At 51.2% G+C, this 19,165-nt stretch overlaps 2 protein-coding genes across 5 annotated transcripts in view; one reads left to right on the forward strand and one right to left on the reverse strand.

The window, feature by feature from the left end:
• UBP1 (upstream binding protein 1) overlaps nt 1-4,312 on the forward strand; it is a 43,642-nt gene extending 39,330 nt beyond the window's left edge. For both annotated transcript variants that reach the window (XM_032459348.1, XM_032459349.1), the window contains 2 exons: nt 495-546; nt 2,319-4,312. In XM_032459348.1, the coding sequence (XP_032315239.1) occupies nt 495-546; nt 2,319-2,356 (90 nt within the window). In that variant the 3' untranslated portion in view covers nt 2,357-4,312. The remainder of the gene's footprint in view (nt 1-494; nt 547-2,318) is intronic.
• FBXL2 (F-box and leucine rich repeat protein 2) overlaps nt 1-19,165 on the reverse strand; it is a 59,119-nt gene that overhangs the window by 1,704 nt on the left and 38,250 nt on the right. Inside the window, exons 6-16 of one of the 3 annotated variants that reach the window (XR_004312400.1) lie at nt 17,765-17,833; nt 17,570-17,665; nt 17,226-17,352; nt 17,029-17,103; nt 15,269-15,399; nt 13,689-13,749; nt 13,082-13,126; nt 12,457-12,513; nt 6,942-7,154; nt 5,963-6,335; nt 4,061-4,630 (exon numbers count right to left, since the gene is read on the reverse strand). Coding sequence is in view for 1 of the 3 variants with exons in the window: in XM_032459350.1 (XP_032315241.1) it covers nt 6,228-6,335; nt 6,942-7,154; nt 12,457-12,513; nt 13,082-13,126; nt 13,689-13,749; nt 15,269-15,399; nt 17,029-17,103; nt 17,226-17,352; nt 17,570-17,665; nt 17,765-17,833 (982 nt within the window). In the remaining 2 variants the exon portion in view is untranslated. Of the gene's footprint in view, nt 1-4,060; nt 4,631-5,100; nt 6,336-6,941; nt 7,155-12,456; nt 12,514-13,081; nt 13,127-13,688; nt 13,750-15,268; nt 15,400-17,028; nt 17,104-17,225; nt 17,353-17,569; nt 17,666-17,764; nt 17,834-19,165 lie in introns of those variants that run through there. The other 2 variants (XR_004312401.1, XM_032459350.1) reach the window with 2 other exon arrangements.

Genomic DNA, 19,165 nt, shown 5'->3' on the forward strand with positions numbered 1-19,165 from the left:
CCCCCTGAACTCCCGACTGGGCCCGGGGGACTGCAGGGCAGCGAGGCATTTGGATGTGTCTCCCTTTCGTACGCTACTTGATGACTAATTGTAAAAAGCCCTATAAGGTTAGAAGGGAAGTAGCACCACCCCCCACCCCTCGTTTAGTGACAGGCAAGTCATAAGAGCACTTCAGAGTGGCGACTTTTTGTTAGAGTCATTACTCACAGGACCTGGCAGGGGTGTTCCCCAGTGGGCCGGGGTGACCGGATCTCGGGGACCACCATGGGCAAGCCCGGGCGGCGCAGGGCCCGGCCCCCACAGCAGGCGTGGGTCCTGCTGCTCACCGCCTTCCTGAGCGACCGTCTTGGCCATTGAGGCCTGTACTTGTGCAGTGGGATATAGGTTATGACTTTTCCTTTCACTAATTTTAATTTTTAACTAATTTTAATCTTTTCTCATCAGTTAAGAAAGGACAGTTGGATCTTAATTACACATCTGCTTTATCCTTCTAGATGGTCCAGAACTTTCAAGATGAGAGTTGTTTTTTATTCTCCACAGTGAAAGGTACTTTGCATGTTATGTGTGTCTTGAAATGCTGGGAACGTGAGGGATCGTGTGTGCATGCAATCTGCAGTCATCTTGTGTGTTTACTTTTGAAAATGCTGGCTTCACTTATTTTAAGAAGAAAGTTTGAGTTAAGAAAGTGTTTTTAGTGATTGAAATAGAAATTAATTAGCAAGTAGGGAAGAGGAGTCAGGCCTCCCCGGGCTGATGTTTGACTGGACCCCTCGCATCAGACACGTGCTGCCGGTGCCAGGCTGGGGAACTCCCGCTGCAGCTGGGAAAGCGAACCGGGGTCAGTCAGCAGACGCGCATGATTACACGTATTGCAGCTTAGGTGCCGTGAAGGAACGAGAATGTGTGAGTGCTCATGGCTGCGGGGTCCGGGGAGGGGTTGTTGAGAGCTGTTAGGGCTGTTGAAGGCCGAAACCCGGAGTGTGGGAGGGCTGGCCGCGCGAGGAGCACCCCAGGCAGCGTGGGGCTGTGTGCGGGCTGAAGAGCTTGGCTTCTCTGGAGGCCTGGGGGCCATGTGGCTGCCGGGCAGTGAGGGGAGAGCTGAGCAGGAGGCCAGTCTGGTGTCGGGGGGAGTTTAGATTTTGAAATGTACCAGGAAGTCAGTTGTTTAAACAAATGAGTAATGTGAATAGGTCTTTTTCTTCCTCTTCTGCAACTCTAGAGACAGATGAGAAAGAAGGTGGGAAAACTGGAGGCAGGTGATACCATCTGTATGAGAGGCGATGGTATCTTACACATTTAGAGACAGGGCCTTGCTGGGCTCCACATTTGAGGGAGTGATTGTGGCTCATGTGAGCCACTGGGCAGACGGTGGTCCCAGCAGACAGGTAGGTCTGGCTTGGGGTCAAGAGCTCCAATTTAGATCCGGAAACGTGGCAGGTCATTAGGTCCGTCCAGGGCTGGCCAGACAGGCCTGGGCTTGAGATGTGGGTTTGGAAGCCTTCAGCATAATCAGTGGTGAGTCCAAGCCATGAAGACCACTGAGGTCGCTGAGGGGGAGAATGTAGACAGCGGGCCCTGATGGGACTCAAGAGAGTCCAATGAAAGGGTTAGAGAAAGGAGGGGCGCCTAAGTGTAAGGTTATTACGCGAGAGGAGACCTTGGAAAGTCTGGTGAGTTAGGGTCTAAATCTGGTCTGAGCACAGAAGCTGCACCTCCAAGAGCAAGCTGTCATGTGTCACCCTTTTTTACTCTGCAAAACTTACATTGTCTTTAAAAAGGGAAGTTCGTACGTTGAGCTGTGTTCCGGGAAGGCGGGGGCCATTTCTTTGTCGGGCGTCACAGGACGCCCCTCCAGCCTGTGTCCTCATCTTCAGGCATTTGTCCACAGGGGAAACTTCATGCTCTGTACCATTTCCTGAGAAACACGAGGCCATCAGGCAGAAGTAGTCTTTTTTTTAAAATGTTTGAAGAATTCATTTTTTCTAGAAAAGGGGGATGTAAGCGCTGGCTGTATGTATTTGCGGGCCTGCTGCCTCAGCGGGCGGCCCGTGGCCTCCCAGAACCGCGGGCGGTACGGATGGGCGGTGATGGGAGCGTGGGCCCTGCGGTAAAGGAAGATGTCTCAGGAGGGACCGTGTGGTGGAGTGGCGTCAGGGAGAGGAGCTGGAGCAAGTTGATGAGGTTTTTTCCTCTGGGATTATTTCAAGGTAACCTCTGAATTGGGGCGGGAGGTTGCGAGGGCCTAGGAGTGTTCGGTTCCATCTTCACTTTCCAGCCTGGTAAGAAATCACGTGTAACTTCTCTTTCCTTTCCTGTAGCTGAAAATGGCGGTGGCGTCCACATAATTTTGAAGTGATGTCTTACGTAGTCTGAACTTTACTCAGTACCAAATAAAGTCACGCCTAAAAGTGTGTGAAGACTGAATCCAAGAAGTCTTGGGATTGGATTTTACCATATGAAATGTTTCATATTGAAAACACAGGATGACCTTTCTAATGAGCTGTATGAGAGCGACTCTCCTCACTGTCACTGCCGTGGCCGGGTGTCCTCGTGAGGGCGGGCGCGTCCGGAAGGCGCCCCACGCCTCCGGGGGCCATGGCAGGCGGGGCTGCCTGCTTCTCTGGCAGAGAGGCCAGTAGATACAGTTCCAGAAGCAGCCTTTGCTGGCTTTTTACACTGTATGCGGTTTGGAAATGAATGTAAAACCGTACCGTGGGCATTTACGTTCTGTGCCAGTTTGGCTTCTGAGGCCGGGACCTTCTGCTGACCTGCGCGGGAGGAGCCAGCACGGACCTGTCTGCGGGGACGCGACGCCGGTGCTGAGTGACGCGGGGTCACCGGTGGGCAGGTAAGGGGCCTGGCGCCTGCTGGGAAGCGATCATGTCTGAGGGCGTCTACGGATCCTGCCCGCTCGGGGGACATCCGAGCCAGGAAGACGGGCTGGAAGCAAACTGCGTTATCAAGAGTACCTTGGTGAGAGGATCAGTGTAAATCCTAATAGGTACAAAGACTTTCGTGTTTCTGCTTTGTCACAGATTTATTGAAAACCTTTTTGCTTCTGCTTCCATTTTTAGCATTTTGTTTCTGATTTTCATTTTTGAAGCCCCCATGCCTTTTAAACTCATGTGGTTTTCTTTCTTGTTTTCCTCCCTCCCTTGGTCTCCCGCCACCCTTCTCACCCTGCACTGTCCTGTTGAACATTTTTAAAGCCCTGTCCCCGACATTGGAAATACACCTAAGCAGGGAACACAGTATGACAGTCTCTGGTTCGGTGTTAAGGGGTCTACATTATCAAGTCGCAGTTACTCACGGAACACTAGACATCATGAACACTATTGTACCGTCAGGATTCCTCACGCTGTCTCAAGTCCTGAGCTTCAGCACAATCATGGGTGACATTCTGGTGATTACTTAGGGGCTTTTTTTATACACCACGTAATAATTTCCTTTTCTATAAAAAGAGTGCCTCTTCCACAAAACCAAATGCTTGTCGGCCAGTATACTTTTCAAAGGGAATCCACTGTTTCTGCAAATTTTTTTTTTAACTATCGTTTTATCTTCTCCCTTCACTCAAAGCCTTCTCAAAATTCATCAGCAAGCATTTGAGGCCTGTGGTGTAGTAGACACAATTTTTTTTTCAAACTTCAATTCCACTTTAAGTATACACCTCTGTCCGTTTACCAAGGTATTTGGGTTTTGAATGTATTATTTGATCCTTCTCTTCAGAAATAGGAATGAGTAATTTTGAGTTTGAAATCTCTCCCAGAAGAGAAACTACTTCAGTAGTTAAAAGCGTTAAAAGCTTTGGCATTTTATGTTTTATGTTACCCATAAAGGGGTAATTTGATATGAAAAAGTACTGTCTCTAAATCTTTCCATCTTCAGCTTGAAAATATCTGTAACTCGTATAGACCCTGAGGCAGGAGAGCTTTCCTTTCTGTCATCGTCCCTTAGCTTGTGTGTGACCACATGTTTTCTGTACCAATCACTTGGGAAAGAAGTGAGCTTCTCTTAATTGTTTTAGAGTTTTGCTTGTCTATTTAGCATTCCTTTGAGTCTCAAGATTTATGGAACAATAAATGTCACTTAATGCTGTGTGCTATTTTGAATTCCTCATCAGGTTTGCGAAGTGGAGTAAAAAAAAAAAAATTAAAAGCCCATCAAACTTGAAATTTACACCAGGCGGCATTGAACTTGGTCTGTCCCAGTGAAACAGGTTAAATTATGGCACCAGCAAATTTGCTACTTTGTTTTTTTAATAGTAGGATGTACACATTTCAGTATAATAAATGTTTTCCGATTGTTTTGCAAATGTGTGTCTCATTTAAAATCCCAGTTCCTGCCAGTGTCACCTCAAGTCATAGAATCCAGGGGTTCCCTGGGTATGTTCTGCGTACACATCCAAATATTACAAGAGGTGAGTGTTTTTTTTTTTTTTTTTTTTTTTTTCATTTCCTTGAGTTTGTTGTTTTCTCAAAGCTGATGCAGAGGAGGACCAGTTATTCCAGTAATTGTTCCACACTTAAGAAAGCCAGGTTTGTGTCCTTGTTATCACCAGTTCTCCTGTTTTGTAAATGATACAGTCATGCGTCACTGACCGCAGAGTCCAGATGCTGTGATAGGTTGTGTCCTGGCTCAAAAGAGGTAATACATAGAATGTCCTGATCATTTAGAATTTTAAAACAGAAGCTGTATTCATAACTTCCTGCATCCATCATGTAAATGTCTATTTAAATAACTGCTAAGGTATTCACACAGGCTCCAGACTGGGAAGTACTCGGGTGCGTCACCAGGCAGTAAAATCATCAGGACCCTGACGATGATCCTGACAGTCCCGGTAGCTCTGGAGTCGGTCCCTCTCTGCCATCTCTCCATGGAGTGCAGCTGAGGCCTTGCGTCCTAACCGCCTCTGTACTGCCCGCCACCCAGAAGCGCTGCTGGGCGCGGGGAGGTGTCTGTGCTTGCTCTTTCCTTCAGCTCGTGAGCTCTGGGCTCCTCGGTGTGGGGAGTGGCTTGCTCAGAGGAGTTGGCTCCCGTGAGCACAGAGGCTCACAGTGACCGTGGTGTGGGTTCCTGGTCTTAATTGATAAAGGTCACAGATGTGACAGCACAGAGCAGAAACTAGATCATCTTATCAGCTCTTAGGTAACATTAGGAAGGTCTGAATTTGGACAATGGTGTTGCTCAGATTTGTCCTACATAAGAAAATGGCCGTAAAACTGACGTAATAAGCATCGCCATGGTTTATTCATTCTTGTAAGTAAGTCTCAAAGGTGCCAACGCTTTACTGATCTGAGTTTTAAGTGTGTAAAATTTTTGGTGTAACTTGATTTCAGAGACTTTAAAATAAACTTGGGGAAAAAAAAATCACATCCATTCTACATGCACCATTCATTATTTTTAATCAATTATATTGTAGATAACTTGAGCCTTAACTCTGTTTCTTTAACATCCCCCAAATTTTGTGAGAGATGACAATGATTAGCTTTTCTAGAACAAAAACACACTATGTGCTGTAGCATATGCCAGAGCTTGTAATTTCCAACCAGGCAACACAGACTCTGAGTTGGTTTTGTTTAGTTTGTGTTTTTGGTCCCCAGACGTGTCTACGACAAGTTGACAGAAACAGAAAGGTGAAGACCCAGCTCCACCCACTCTGGAGTCCTCATTTCTTTGGTGTCTCATGGAAACCTATTAACTTGCCTTCCACTTAAGTCTCTACATAGAAAACTGTCAGGCATTATGAATTTACAGTACAGTCACTCTGATAAAGTTGCTGTTTGATCTTCAAACTGGAAAGGTCCTTCTAATCAAAATGGAATCATTGTGAATAAAAGTAGGCCCCTGGCTTTGAGTATCAGGTAGAAAATCAACAGCTTATCTTTCTGCTCAGTTTGCGCCAACACTGATGGTCTGCTGAGGAACGCTGACAGGAATTTATCCCTAGGAAGGCGGCACCTACCTCTTAAGAGATCCGGGTTTCTTGCATGGTCCTGGCTGCGCTGAGACGGCCCTTGCCACGGGTTGACTGACGCGAGGCTTCGAGCTGATTGCTTCGCAGCAGAACGAGGGAGGGAACTGTCACCAGAGTTCCTGCCGTCCCTACGGAAGTCTTTTACCTGTAAACGCCCTTCCCACTGGAAAAATCAACAGGTCTGGGTGATGGTGGAGTCGGTCAGAAAGACTCGGGTCTTCCCTCAGGAAGGGACACCTCGTGGCGCGCTGGGTCAGAGGATGACACAGCACCTGCACAGCCGCTGTCCGCCGCCTCCCACCGCGCTGGGTGGGGTGACCGGCGCAAAGTAGGCGTGGACTTTGACGTGAGGGAGCTGAGCCTGGAAGCAGAAGGAAAAGGGGAGGTGCTCTTTATGCTGTGGTTCGGGGATTGCAGGCCTCATCCTAGAAAAGGCCACAGTCTTCGTGTCCAATCTACTTCATTCTACTGCTAGGCAGAGTCCGAACAGTATTTCTGGTGGAGGCTGAAGGTGCTCTTGTTCACACACACACCCCTAAAACCACACCTTCTAAAGACAAAGGGAAACTCAGAACATTTCTGCCCGGGGTGCTCACGGCCCCTACGTGCAGATGAGTGGGGCCCCCACAGCTGAAGCAGCTGGGGCTGCTCCGGGGAACAAGCAGAAAGTCGCCTGAGGTTAACGCATATTCAGGAAGATGGTGCAGGTGAACTGCGTGGGAAAGAACACCAGTCTGCTCGGCCACTTCGCCTGGAAACCAGCCAGGACTGCGTTCTGCCTCCTCCTGATGACGGCCTTGAGTCAGCAGACACATGGAGCCTCCGCTCAGACCCACTCTGGAAGTTGACTCTTCCAGGGAAGGGGGTCTAATAAGGAAGTCTGAGGCGATGCCTGTGTCAAGGTCGCAGTCTGCGTAATTGCCAGCTCGGGACAGGACGCGGGAGGTGGCCCCTGCCCCGCACTCACCCGCATCCGCTTGATGCCCGCACGGGTGACCTGCTGGCAGTCGTACAGCTCCAGGCGCTCCAGGCCGCGGCAGTGCTCCAGGTGCTCCAGGGCCACGTCAGTGATGAGGAGGCAGTTGTCCAACTCCAGCACGCGCAGCCTCTCGTGGCCGCAGGCGCTGTTGCTCAGGTGCAGGATCCCGTCGTCTGTGATGAGCTCGCAGTGGGACAGGCTCTGGGGAGGCGGGGGGAGAGTGGCTGTCTGCAGGGTCCCGGGAACCCAGCATTGGCAGCAGAGTTAGGCACAAGGCCTTGGGCTGGCCTCAAGCCTCCAGTGTGTCCGCGTGGAGACACGCTGCAAGGGCCCATCTGGGTCGACAGCCACGTGAGAGGACCCTGGACTCCCCTCTCCCACCATGACTACAGCCCCAGATGGAACGCCCTCCCTGGAAGACACACAAAACCCAGCTGAGTGACTCCTGCATGTCGTGGAGATGAGAGAAGGCCCACGTGGAAACGCGGAGGAGAGGCCAGGGCACAGTCTTGTCATGAACCCCGCCCCCGAGTGTGGAGACCCACCATCAGGAGGGCACTCAATCCTGGAGCTGCTCACAGGAGCAAAGGGTCCCCCCACATGGGGCCCCCAACTTTTAAGACAAGCCCCTAACACGTCCAGCTCTGAAAACCACTGGGCTCACCTTCCTGATAAGAGCCACTGTGAAGGGCTCCCATCCCCAGGCCCAGCGCAGGCGAGGCTTGTAGAGACTGGCGGGCACCACCTCTGCACCTTCCCTGTGTCTCTCCAGGCCTCGCGCCCACCCGCGCCCACCGCGCCCACCCCCAGCAGCCCCTGGCTCTTCCGCGGAGCCCGGCTTCTGCAGCTGCCACCAGGGCAGAAGCCTGCCTCTCCTGGCTAGTGGGGCCCCACAGGACGGTAACCAAGCAGAGTTCTTAAACGGTGACTGCCCCGGGCACAGCAAGAGAAAGCAGACCCAGGAGTTCGGCCTTTCTCTGAAAGAAGCCTATTAGTTTATCATCCCAGCTGCAGCCCGAGGAGCAGGCTTCCACTTAAACACACATCCAAGGGCTGCCCGGAATCCCTTCTAGAGACTTGGAGGGCAAGTGCTCTCCCCTCTGACACGCTCCAGAGCACCGCACCTCCCAGAGGGGAGCTTCTCCAAGTGGTGGGTGCCCCAATCTTTATAGCTGGTGCCCAGGGGATGCCCTGATCACCTGGCCCCGAGGGCCAAAGGAGGCTTGCATTCCTGGGTCCCCTGGGACTTTAACATGAGGAGAGTTAGTTCCTGGCAGGCTACCACCGCCAGGCACTGAGAGACTGCAGACAGAAACATACTCCCAGTCTTCCTGGGAAAGAGGCCTATGTGCTGGCCCTGGGGCTTGGGCGTGTGTGGCAGGCTTCAGGTTTGGCACCCAGCTAGGGGCCTGTGCATGCCCGCTTGCTGAAGGCAGGCAGGTACACGCCAGCTCTGCAGGCTCCCTCGGCCCTGCTCCCTGCTAGAGCTGGTCAGTACCTCTGAGATGGGAGTTTCCACCCTTATCTGGAGGCCCTGGAGCTGAAGAATACAATAACTGAACTGGAAACACCAGCACGCTCCGAAAGAGACTAGATAAAGCGGATGAAAGGGTCCATGACTCAAAGACAGGGCAGAGACGTTCACCCATCAGAAAAGCAAGAGAAAAAAAAGTGAAGATAGCCTAGGGGACTTACAGGACAACATCAAACAGACGAACCTTCTAAGGGTCCCAGAGGAAGAAAGGTGCTGAAGCTACTTGAAATAACGGATGACAACTTCCCTAACCTGTGGAAGGAAACCGGCATCCAGACCCAGGAAGTCCAGAGATGCAAGGTAAGGTGGACCTTGGCTCCCGTGGCTGGTGCAGGACTCGTGGGCTCCCACACGTGCGGGTGGAGTCACTGCTGTGGAGTTTGGGGAGCCATCTGGTGGCCCAGTGAGTCTCAGTATTCTAGGCTAACCAGAAGGTCTGAATAAACCAGGTCCTCAGTTTGGGAGAGAAACACAGGCTGGGCCGCGCTCCTTCACTTGGCGCCACAGAACAGCGGCCCCTCGGACTGTGGGCCCCGCCGCAGCTCCTCACTGTCAGCCCTTTAAAGCTGGAGAGGAGTGAGTCCACCTCATGAGCGGTGCCCGAGTCTGGTCCTGGCCCCCATTTGGCCTCACACCCGCCCCCTCCCTTATTCTAAAGCCCAGAAAACACAGGCTGTGTCCTCTGTGTCTGATGCCCTTCTCCACCTGCCAGGAACACACACACACAGGGGGACTCACAAGTCCTGCACCCGCCGCCGGGGCCAAACCCCTCTCCGGTGCACTGTGGCGTTCTGTGGCCGAGACGTCAGTTTATCCTCACTGACGTCTTATTCTGTGGTTTGGGTGAGTACACATTTCTCAAAGCCCCTGCTTTGAGAACGGGCTCAGCAGCTGAGATTTTTTAAGAGGATGACAGCTTTGCTGAGTGAAGAAGGTGAATCTTGTGGATCAAGGGAGTGATTTAACAACCAGCCACAGAATTCAGGCTGGGGGCAGGGGGCGGGCATCAAACGGGGATCAACAGTGAGAACGTGGCGGGGTGAAGGGGTCCCATTTAGGTTAAATTGTGTTGCAGTCGGGAAACAGAAGGGGGACTGGGAAAGGCTGGGTGAGGTCTGTCAGACTGCGGGCCTGAAACAGACACACACAACATAGTCTCTTACGCTGTTGTCTTCAAAGGTGTTGAATGCTTCCCCTTTAAGGTGGAGAAAGCATTCACCTAAATGTTCCCGGTCTTGCAGCCCTGCTGCTTCCAGAGCAGTGAGGGTGCCTGGAAGACTCTCTCCTGTGGCCGAGAGCAGGCTCCCGCCCGCTGGCAGCTGTGTGCCTGTTGTTCTGAGCAAAGAGTAGCTGACTGGACACCTGATGGGCTTGGCTTCCTACAAATCACTGGGTATCTTGTAAAGCAGGACGAAAAATAAACTGTAGAAATGAAGACAGTAATATATTGCCCCCTTTTGGGGGGCTATAATCCCTTATTCTTTAGTATAATTCAGCTAAAATTCCTGATAGCTTCTACCCCTGAGCTGTACAGTATGATTTAAAAAGCCCCCCAAAGCGGCTCCGGCACTGAAGTGGAAAGCAGCCCCTCCACTACCAGCAGAACTGCTGACAACACGTCCTCTCAACTAAAAGCTGAAGGAACAGAGAGGGTCCTTAACCTCCTTAGAATAAATTTCCTGACTCCAGATGCTTCCAGGCCCCCCTGTGTATTCTTTAGAGTTCCTCTTGTTTCCAAACACATACATTTCTACAGGATCAGCTTCCCTTTCAAATACCCTTCAAGATTTTGATTTTGTGTAACTACAAGGCCCCTCCTCCCGGAGGCTCACAGAGCGATTCCCGGGAGGGGTGGGGCATGTGCACACCTGCCCCGCTCACGCTTAAAGTTCAGCCTGGGAACTGAAGTGTTAGCAAACGAGGCGTGGCGGTCATCTGGCCTGGGGTCACGTCCCTCTTTCTTCCTGTTTGCAGATCTTTAGTAAAAGATAAAAACCACATTTCAAAATTCTGAATCTCTGTAGCTTTGCCTCCTGTGACCACCTCCCCCCCAGGCTGGGGGAGGGATCCCAGCCCTGTCACTGAGAGCAGGGCTAGGGCGGGGACCGGGCTGTGTCTCCAGGGAGGAGACAGGCACTGGCACACCCGAGGCCGCCATCCCAGCCCTCCCGGAGCGCACCTGTGCTGGGGGACCTGCCGTGCAGGACGCACGTCCAGGGACACCTGTGCTGTCTGCTGCCCTCAGCCTCACCCGAGGGTTGACAGAGGCACTGCTGTCACTGTGCGTCACCAGAGCGGGGAGCACACTTGAGCATCCCTCCAGCAAGGACCCAGACACTTGCTTCCTGGGCTTCAGGGTGAGAACAAAGCTCGTCCCTCCTCAGGAGCTGCCTTTCTGTTCCCCGGTGCCTAGAACAGTGCCTGGCGCGTGTTCCTCAAGAGGTGTTTACAGAGTGAATTCAATGGACAGACAACAGATAGAACGGATAGAATACAGAGCGTTTCCCTTTTCTGTCCTGGCCATCAGGCCTCTCCAAAGCTAAGTTTAGACTTCAACTGTGATTGTTTCCCTACTTTTTGGCTAATTCTCCATTTTTTTTAAATTTGGGGCTCTTATCTTGAACTTCTGGTTTTATCACAGTTTACCTTTTACTCTAGGTCCCCTTTCTGGAAGTAGCTGATATAAATACAGGGGAAGACGGAGAAGATGTTCAGTCAGAGGAATCCTGGCTGGGGAGGGAGGACGCTGACTTGGAAGCCACTTCCTGACAAGCTGTCGGGGTGGGCCCTGCACTCCTGAGGGGGCAGGAGGAAGAGTGGGAGTCAGGGAGCTGGTGGAAGTGCACACGAGCAATGTGCTGAGATTCTTGCGGACATGGAGGGAGGGCTGGGAGTCTGGGGCGGGGCGGGGGGGGAGGGACAAGGGCAAAGTGGGAAGAAGAAAGGCCCCTAGATCTGCCCACACCTCCAAGAGGCCGGGTCTGGAGGATGAGCCGAGCCCAGGGAAAGCACGTCTGAGTAACAGGGTCTGCAGGTTCTAAAACTGGGTCAGAACCAGCCTGGGGGTAAGGACATTAAACTACAAAACTATCTACAAATAGGAAAACAATGTCATCAGAGAGTTTGGATACAGGCAGGTTCCTGACTGATCTCTGAAATCTGATCCCAAACTCTTAAAAAAAAAAAAAAAAAAGAGCCCCAGAGCTGCCCAAAGCGCAGCACCCTTGCACCTGACAGAAGCAGCCCCCAAAAGGGATGTCAAAGTAAAGAAATTCGGTGGAGAGTGTTAACACAAGGCCAAATAGAGCCTGAATGAGGTTATGAAGTTCTAGTCCCTGGAGTCAGAGACAGACGGCATAAGAAAAATCTGTTGTGTATCCCAGGGCGCAGGCAAGACCAGACCCCACAGAAGCCACGACACCTGGGGCCTTTGGGCAAGTTTCTTAAGCACGCTGAGCCTCAGTTTCTTCATAGAGAATGGGGATGTCCACAGCGCCTGCCTCACAGGGCCAGGCTGGTGGGAGGAGTGGCAGAGTTCCCACGGCCTGCGCAGGGAACCGGGACCCCACCCCTCCACGGGACGTGACTCGTCTGCACGGCTGAGTGTCAGTGACACTTCTCGCGCTCATTCTGGACCTTTCAGTATATCCTGACTCCTCCCCCACCCCCATAGACACACGTGTGAACGTATACGAAACGCAGTGGAAGGCTGGCCTCATTTAAACGTGCTTTCACTCCACCTGACGCCATGAACGTGAACTTAAGGGAAGTGGTGAGGATGTGGCCCCTGTTAGGTTCACATCCTAAAATGAAAGCAGTGACCTTTAGATTGCCCACCTCCCAAGGTGCCCACTAACAGACCTGTGAAGTCAGCAGGCTGAGACCCTTGCCGGTGTCACGGCTCTTGCTGGGGTGGGAGATTCTTTCGTCCCCAAGAGGTAAGTAACGTCACAAAAAGCTGAGACTCACCAGGGCTTGCAGCCTGGGGCAGTGGATGGAGAGCTGGCTGAGCGTGCTGTCGGTTATCTGCAGAGAGACACGCGTGTCGGGGGGGGCTTCTACACAGAACCCGACCTCTAACCCTGCTCCTCCTCAACGCCCGGACCGGAGGGTACGAGAGGGAAAGACGCCTCCCTGACGCACTTGGGCTGCGACGTCCTCTCTCCACCTCCGTTCTGCTCATTCCTGGAGCTGCCAGGCTTTTCTCCTGTTTCTCCTCTGGTGCCCCAAAGGGGACAGGGGACAAAGAGGGAGTGGGCCGGGAGGGTCCCCAGGGTTCTTTGTGGAGTCATCCCCTTGCTTCTCTCTCCCTTCAGTTGTGTGAAAACGAGCACACACAGACACCCACTTTTTTTAAACGTTTGGCAAAAGCTGGAGCTACCCTGGACTTCTCGGCTGTAGCTCCGATGACTGACAACAACCCCAAGCTCACGCAGCCCACCGCCGCGGCCCTCACAGATTCCCAAGCCCTAACACCTGCGCCGGGGCAAGTGCAGGGCCAGACGAGCCAGCCGGCATCTCCGGCTACTCGTCTGTCTGTCTGTCTACCAGCAACCGAGGGGCAGCCCTGCAGGGCTGTCAGGAATCCACTCACCAGAATGCATTCTTCCAGATCCATCTTCTCCAGGTCATGACAATTCTGTAAGAGTCCATCAGACACCCCAGTCAGCGGCTGGGGCGACAACGGGGCCTGTCCCCCCAAGCACCAGCCCAGTATCCTCGTCTCCTCCCATCCAGGAACGTGCCCTGGTCCTAAGGGCCCCAGTGAGCCAGCACGTCGCGGAGCAGGTGCCCTTGGAATCATATTCACTTTAGAAATGGGAGTTAGGGCTGCGTTTCCTTCTCTTGTCCTGCAAAGGCACTTGTCCACACCTTCCCAGTGGCTCCTGGTAACAGCACGTACACCTGAGCCACAGAACAGACCCCGGGCGGGCACGAGGTGGGGTGCTCGCCAGGAGGCGGCTCCTTCGTGGGGGCCCCCCCGACCAAGTGACAGCACGGCCCAGACCGCCGCTGAGCCCCCCTTGGGCCTCCCCAGTTCTCTGGCCAACTGCAGAAGAGGCCAGCGCACCCCGATGACTGCTCCACTTGGTGCCTGTCATTTCTGAAGGAGCTTTCTGCAGCCTCCAGGACCACCCCAGGTTACTGAATGAGGGAGGTGAGCTGGAATTCGGTTTGGTTTGGTAAAATCTCTCTCTTACCCGAGCTAAAAGCGTAAAACCTGCGTCAGTCAAGTGGGAACATCGGGCAGCCTCCAAAATCCTGGGTAAGGAGCACAAGGAGAAAAAGCAAGACAGGTTAACGAGGGGAGAGCGCCCTCTGCCGTGCACTCTCGAGTTTGTCCTAACACAAAAATGAGGCTGAGGGAGGACCACCGCCTGCCCCAGTCGCGAAGTCCCGACCCAAACTCGGGCAATATGGCCAAAATCTTCCTACAATACCAGCACGTGGTTGCTGTTGCTTTTAAGTATTACTCCAATATTTCTGACCTTTAAATACAATTAAAATGTACTTTTACTCAACAAAATTCTCTTGTTCCCATTTCTGCCCCCCACAGGGGGAGGTAATCAGGTTTATTTATTTTTCATGGAGGTGCTGGGATGGAACCCAGGACCTAGGGCATGCTAGGCATGTGCTCTACCATGAGCTCTACCCTCCCCCGTCAACAAAATTACCTTGATACGTACTGCATTTACTGAAGTTCACAGTTGTCCTGAAGGAAACTTTAAAAATTTGCAGCCAATGAAAACACCCATGCTTACCAGGGTGGATGCTTAAATAACATTTCTGAATTAAAATGCTCCCTCATAGCAGTAACTCTGACCTGTTTTTTCACCAGTTTTGATCATCCAGACTCCTTCTACTATGCAGAAATATCAAGATTATCTAAAATCTTCCCTAACAGAATAGTCAGAAAAATGGGGAAAAGGCAAACAGACAATCCTTAAAAGATATGTAACTGGTGTAAATATGAAAAGTGGATCAGTTCACTGCTAAGTAAAGAAGAACAAGACAAGCCTCCCCTTTCTGCCTGTTTGACTGGGGTTAACACTGCTGGTTCTGAAGTCAAACTCTCTAAGTTCAAATTCGAGTTTTACTTCTAACTCACCATGTGACCCAGGATAAATTATGTGATTTTCTTAGAGTCTCAGGTTTTCCTCTGCAAGAGGGGAACAGTCCCCGCCTCACAGAGGGCGGTGAGGAGTAAGGGAGGCAGCGCTCCTGAAAGTGTCTAACAAAGAGCCTGGAAGTGTCAGAGTTCAACTCATGTTAACCATGATTAGTATTTGTTGCCATTATTAAAGTTTTAATATGCACAGTATCATGTGGAAAATCAGAAAATAAATTATTACTTGTTGAAACAGAACTTTTCTTCTTGCCTAGGTGAGAAATGATAAATAAGGCAGCTGTGATTTTTCCCCCTTCTGTTCATTTAGCAGCTGGTTTAGAGGAGAACCTGGTGACACGTGGATGTGAGGCTATCATTCTGTCACTGTAAGATCACCCAGATGTCAAAGTATTAACCAATCAGGCATGCAAATGAGGGAAGTCCCTCGAGAAGTTAAGGTTGGGATTCCCTGGTGGTGGGCGGTGTGGGGCTCCCCACTCACCCCTCAATGAACCAGACCACACCTTGTCTCCCAGTCCATCGGACAAAAGCCAACAACACAACCACTGCCGCCACCACCGCCTGTTCTGCCTGCTGGTCAGCCTGTCCCCTCCTGCAGGAAGCCCGCCAGTTCTGCTCTCAGCCCCAAAGCCAAAGGCGCAGCGCACTCACTGGAGTCTCGGGCAGTTCAAAGCCAGGGCGGTGAGGGAGGCGTCGGTGAGGTTGCCGCAGCCCGAGAGGCAGAGGGCCTGCAGCCGGGGGCAGCCTCTGCATATCTGCACCACGCCTTCGTCCGTCACGCGCTGTGGAAACCGAACAGAAACGAGCGTCAGAGGCGGCAGCGCTGAACCCGGAGCAGCAGACACGGGGCGGACCGAGCGCCCAGCCGTCTGGGCTGCCAGTTACTGGCGTTTCATCCTGATCACTGAAACAAAACAGGGCGCAGTGTAGGGCAGACACATATTTACGTTCCCTCTGCACAGCTTTAAACCGCCCTAGCATTACTCTCAGAGTGAAATGTTACAATCCCATCTTCCTCCCGAGAGTCATTTGATTTTTTTTTTTCCAGGGAAAAACCATTAACTTGTGTTAAAAAATCAGACTTAACAAAGAGCTGGCAAGACTTGCCTGCTTAAGTGACACATTAATTTTTGGTTGAATTTCTACAGATTAATGCTTTAGCTCTCTACCGTATAAAGCAGAGCAGACATGTGTATATTTATCATATTTCCTGAAATGTTTTAGAAAATAGTGAGATGAAGCACTAAATTATTGATAAGTGGCTCAGAATGCTATGAATTTAGCCAAGAAGATTCAAACTAGTAACTTTATTTAAATATACTAATTTGTGTAGAAATAAACATCTACATTTATATTCAAGTCGCCTGCCAGTGCTGTCCTACATACAATTCAAGGTCCTATTTTGGTTTTTGTTTTGTTTTTCTTTCTCATTTAAATTTTTTTTTATTTATTCATTTATTTATTTATTTTGAACAAGGGCTTTTGGGGGGGCAGGTAACAAGGTTTAGTTACTTATTTTAATGGCGGTACCGGGGATTGAACCCAGGTCCTCGTGCATGCGAAGCATACACTCTACCACTGAGCTGCACCCTCCCCCTTCCCATTTTTTAAATTGAAGTATAGTTGATTTACAATGCTGTATTAGTTTCTGCTGTACAGCACAGTGATTCAGTGATTACACATATAAATAGATACAAATTCTTTCTCACATTATTTTTCATCACAGCTTCCTGTGCTCTGCGTTCGAACAGTGCAGTCCCATGTGGTCAATATTTGCTCAGAAGACAGTTTGTTTCATTTCCCACCATCAAGGACTCTAAAGATTTATGATTCACTCACTAGATGACAAATGCTAGATGACAAATGCAAGGGATTTCTCTTCTCTCAAAACTGATGTTCCCCCTGAGAAGCCCTGGAGGATGCAGCAAGCAGCCTCTGTTACCAGGATTTACAGCGGCAGTGAAGACAGGCTAATAACTTGCTGGTGAAAACCACACCTTGCTCTTGAACATGCCTTTTACTTTTCAAAGCATTTTCATACCTGTTATTTCATTTTAGCCACTGAGACAACGTGAGAGGTGTCCTCATCCCCAGCTTATAAGTAAAGACAAGACACTGAGACCTTACCAGGAACTGTGCAGGTTAGTTCACAGCATTCCTGATACCGTAAAATAAACCAAGACTCAGAGCTATGATCTTTTTAGGGGAAACGTTAATGGCTTTGTATTGGCCTTTTTGCTTAGATTGTTGTTCTCATCTCGGCAAACTGGTAGATCATAAGGGACACGGGGCGTGAAGTTGGGGTGTGGCAACCACCCTCCCTGCCTGGGGCGCTCACAGCGGTCCCAGCCGATTCCTGCAGGAGAGAACACGGAGCAGGTGGGAGCTCAAAGGGCAGGCACGTTACTTACTGAGCAGGACTGTAAGTTGAGGCTCACAAGCTCATGGCAGTAGTTCTGAATGTGTTTCAGAGCTTCATCTTCTAACTGAGGGAATGGAGAAAGCAAAAGACAGTTGGACCCCGGTGAGGGAAGAGAGGGCAGCAGGCTCCCCAGTGAAGCGCACCCCGGATGCACATCAGGTAAGCAGGTTGCATGGACCCCGGTACCTGGGTGCAGCCCCTCAAGAGCAGAGATTTAAGGCCGCGACAGCCTCGCACCAGGGCCTCGATGCCGTCCTTGGTGATCTGATCGCACCACGACAGGTTCAGGTACTCCAGGCTCCGGCAGCCCTCGCTGGGGGGACAGGGAGCAAGTCACGCACACGCAGCCCACCTGCGGAGAGCTCGTGACCAGCTCTGAGCAGCTCACAAGCCGTTTGGGGTACAGAGACCTCTGTGACCCGAGTCGCCCACTTCCTGCTCCAGTGGGATTGTTAGGAAGGCTTCAGACACAATGGAATGTTCACAGCCATTTCCCAGCCAACACGACCACCACCAGCAGGGACTCTTACCTGATGCCCTTTAAGGAGCTGTTGGTAATGGACACGCAGGAGGTCAGGTCCAGATGTTTCAGCTTGGAACAGAACCTGCTAAGGCTGTAACACGTGCTGAAAAAGAGCAGACGCACTAAAGGTATCTTCAACCACCTTTCTCTCCCCATGACTCTCCCATGGCCAGTGAGTCCCAAACTAACCTTCCTTACCTACCTGTCAGTGATTTTTGTGCACCCGTTCAGGTTTAAGTGTTCAATGTTTCGGCAGTTCTGCGCAAAGGTCCTAAAATGAGAGAACATTTTAAAACTCCTTGCAAGTGGCTGGGCAGCCACTAGAGGGCAGGCGTCACCATTCACATTTACAACAGGCTCCTCAAATTTTTATTCTGTTGTGGAAAGGACACTTTGCTTGAGAGCTACTCTCTTAAGGTTTCAAGTGGATAATATGTAAGTGCTGACTACAGCTCCTAGCGCTGCTCAGACTTTAATGTGCACACGAAGCGGCCGGGGTTCCTGTCACACTGCACTCTGGTGGCGGGTCTGGGCAAACTTTCTAAGAAGTTCCCAGGTGATGCCAGTCCTGCTACTCCGGGGACCATCTTTGAGAAGCAAATCCCATGACTGACTACGTATCAGTTGAAACTCTTTTTCACTCAGACCTTGGAGGTCATGTGAGAATAGAGGCCTGGCTCCCTGTTCCTTCTCCTCTATAGAAAACTCAGTTGGAAGCAAGGGGGCCAAGTCTTCTGAGCCTTGTACTGTGCCATATGCTGTCACTTGGTAACACCAGGGCCTTTCTGGAGACACCATCTCTGACCACCTATAGGCTCAGCAGCTGATCAGTATCAAGAACCGTCCAATTCCTGGTGAGGACACTGAGTCATGAAGAGCAATGTCCTCAGTGATTTGTGGGTCGGCAGCAAGGCCAGAAGCAGAAAATCACACTTCTTCGCCCTTATTTGCCACTGACTCCTTAACATGCTCAGCAGGATGGCTCAGGGCACCTGCAGGCTCCTGAAGTACAGCTTCAACATACAGGACTGAACCCTGCTTCTCCCACGCAGTCCCTAAAGGGCTCCAAACCTGGCCCCAAACCATGCGTCCCTCTCCCCCGCTCCTCTGTCCTGCTACGGCGCAAGGCAGGGGACCTGAGCTGGAGCCTGGCGGGCTCCCTGAGAGGAGGATTTGGAGTCAAAAGTCTGATCAAGGCAGTCCGAGTTAGCAGAGAGGAGGATTAGAGTGGAGAGAACCTCAGAGATCTGCAGGGGGCCCCTCGAGAATTCCGCAGAGGACTGAGCAGAGCGTGCGTGGGACGGAACCACCCAAAGCCAGGGAAAGACCCAACAAGAAGCCTTCAAGGCACCAACAGCCAGAGCTCACCCGGGGCCAGGAGCGGTGCTCATTCCCACCAGCCAGTGGTGAAAATGGTCACAAATTGTGGACTTTCAGAGTGGAGTACAATCATCCCTAGACTAAACGCTTCCCTAGGTCAACCTAACAAATTAAAAAAAAAATCTCAAAGGAACTACGCCCAAGTAACTCAGCTGCATCCCAGAACAAAACTCAAGTGTGTTTACAGGAATACAAAAAAATTCTGCACCCAAAGTAAAATTCA

This window comes from Camelus ferus, chromosome 17 (assembly GCF_009834535.1).
Source record: "Camelus ferus isolate YT-003-E chromosome 17, BCGSAC_Cfer_1.0, whole genome shotgun sequence".
Lineage (NCBI taxonomy): Eukaryota > Metazoa > Chordata > Mammalia > Artiodactyla > Camelidae > Camelus > Camelus ferus.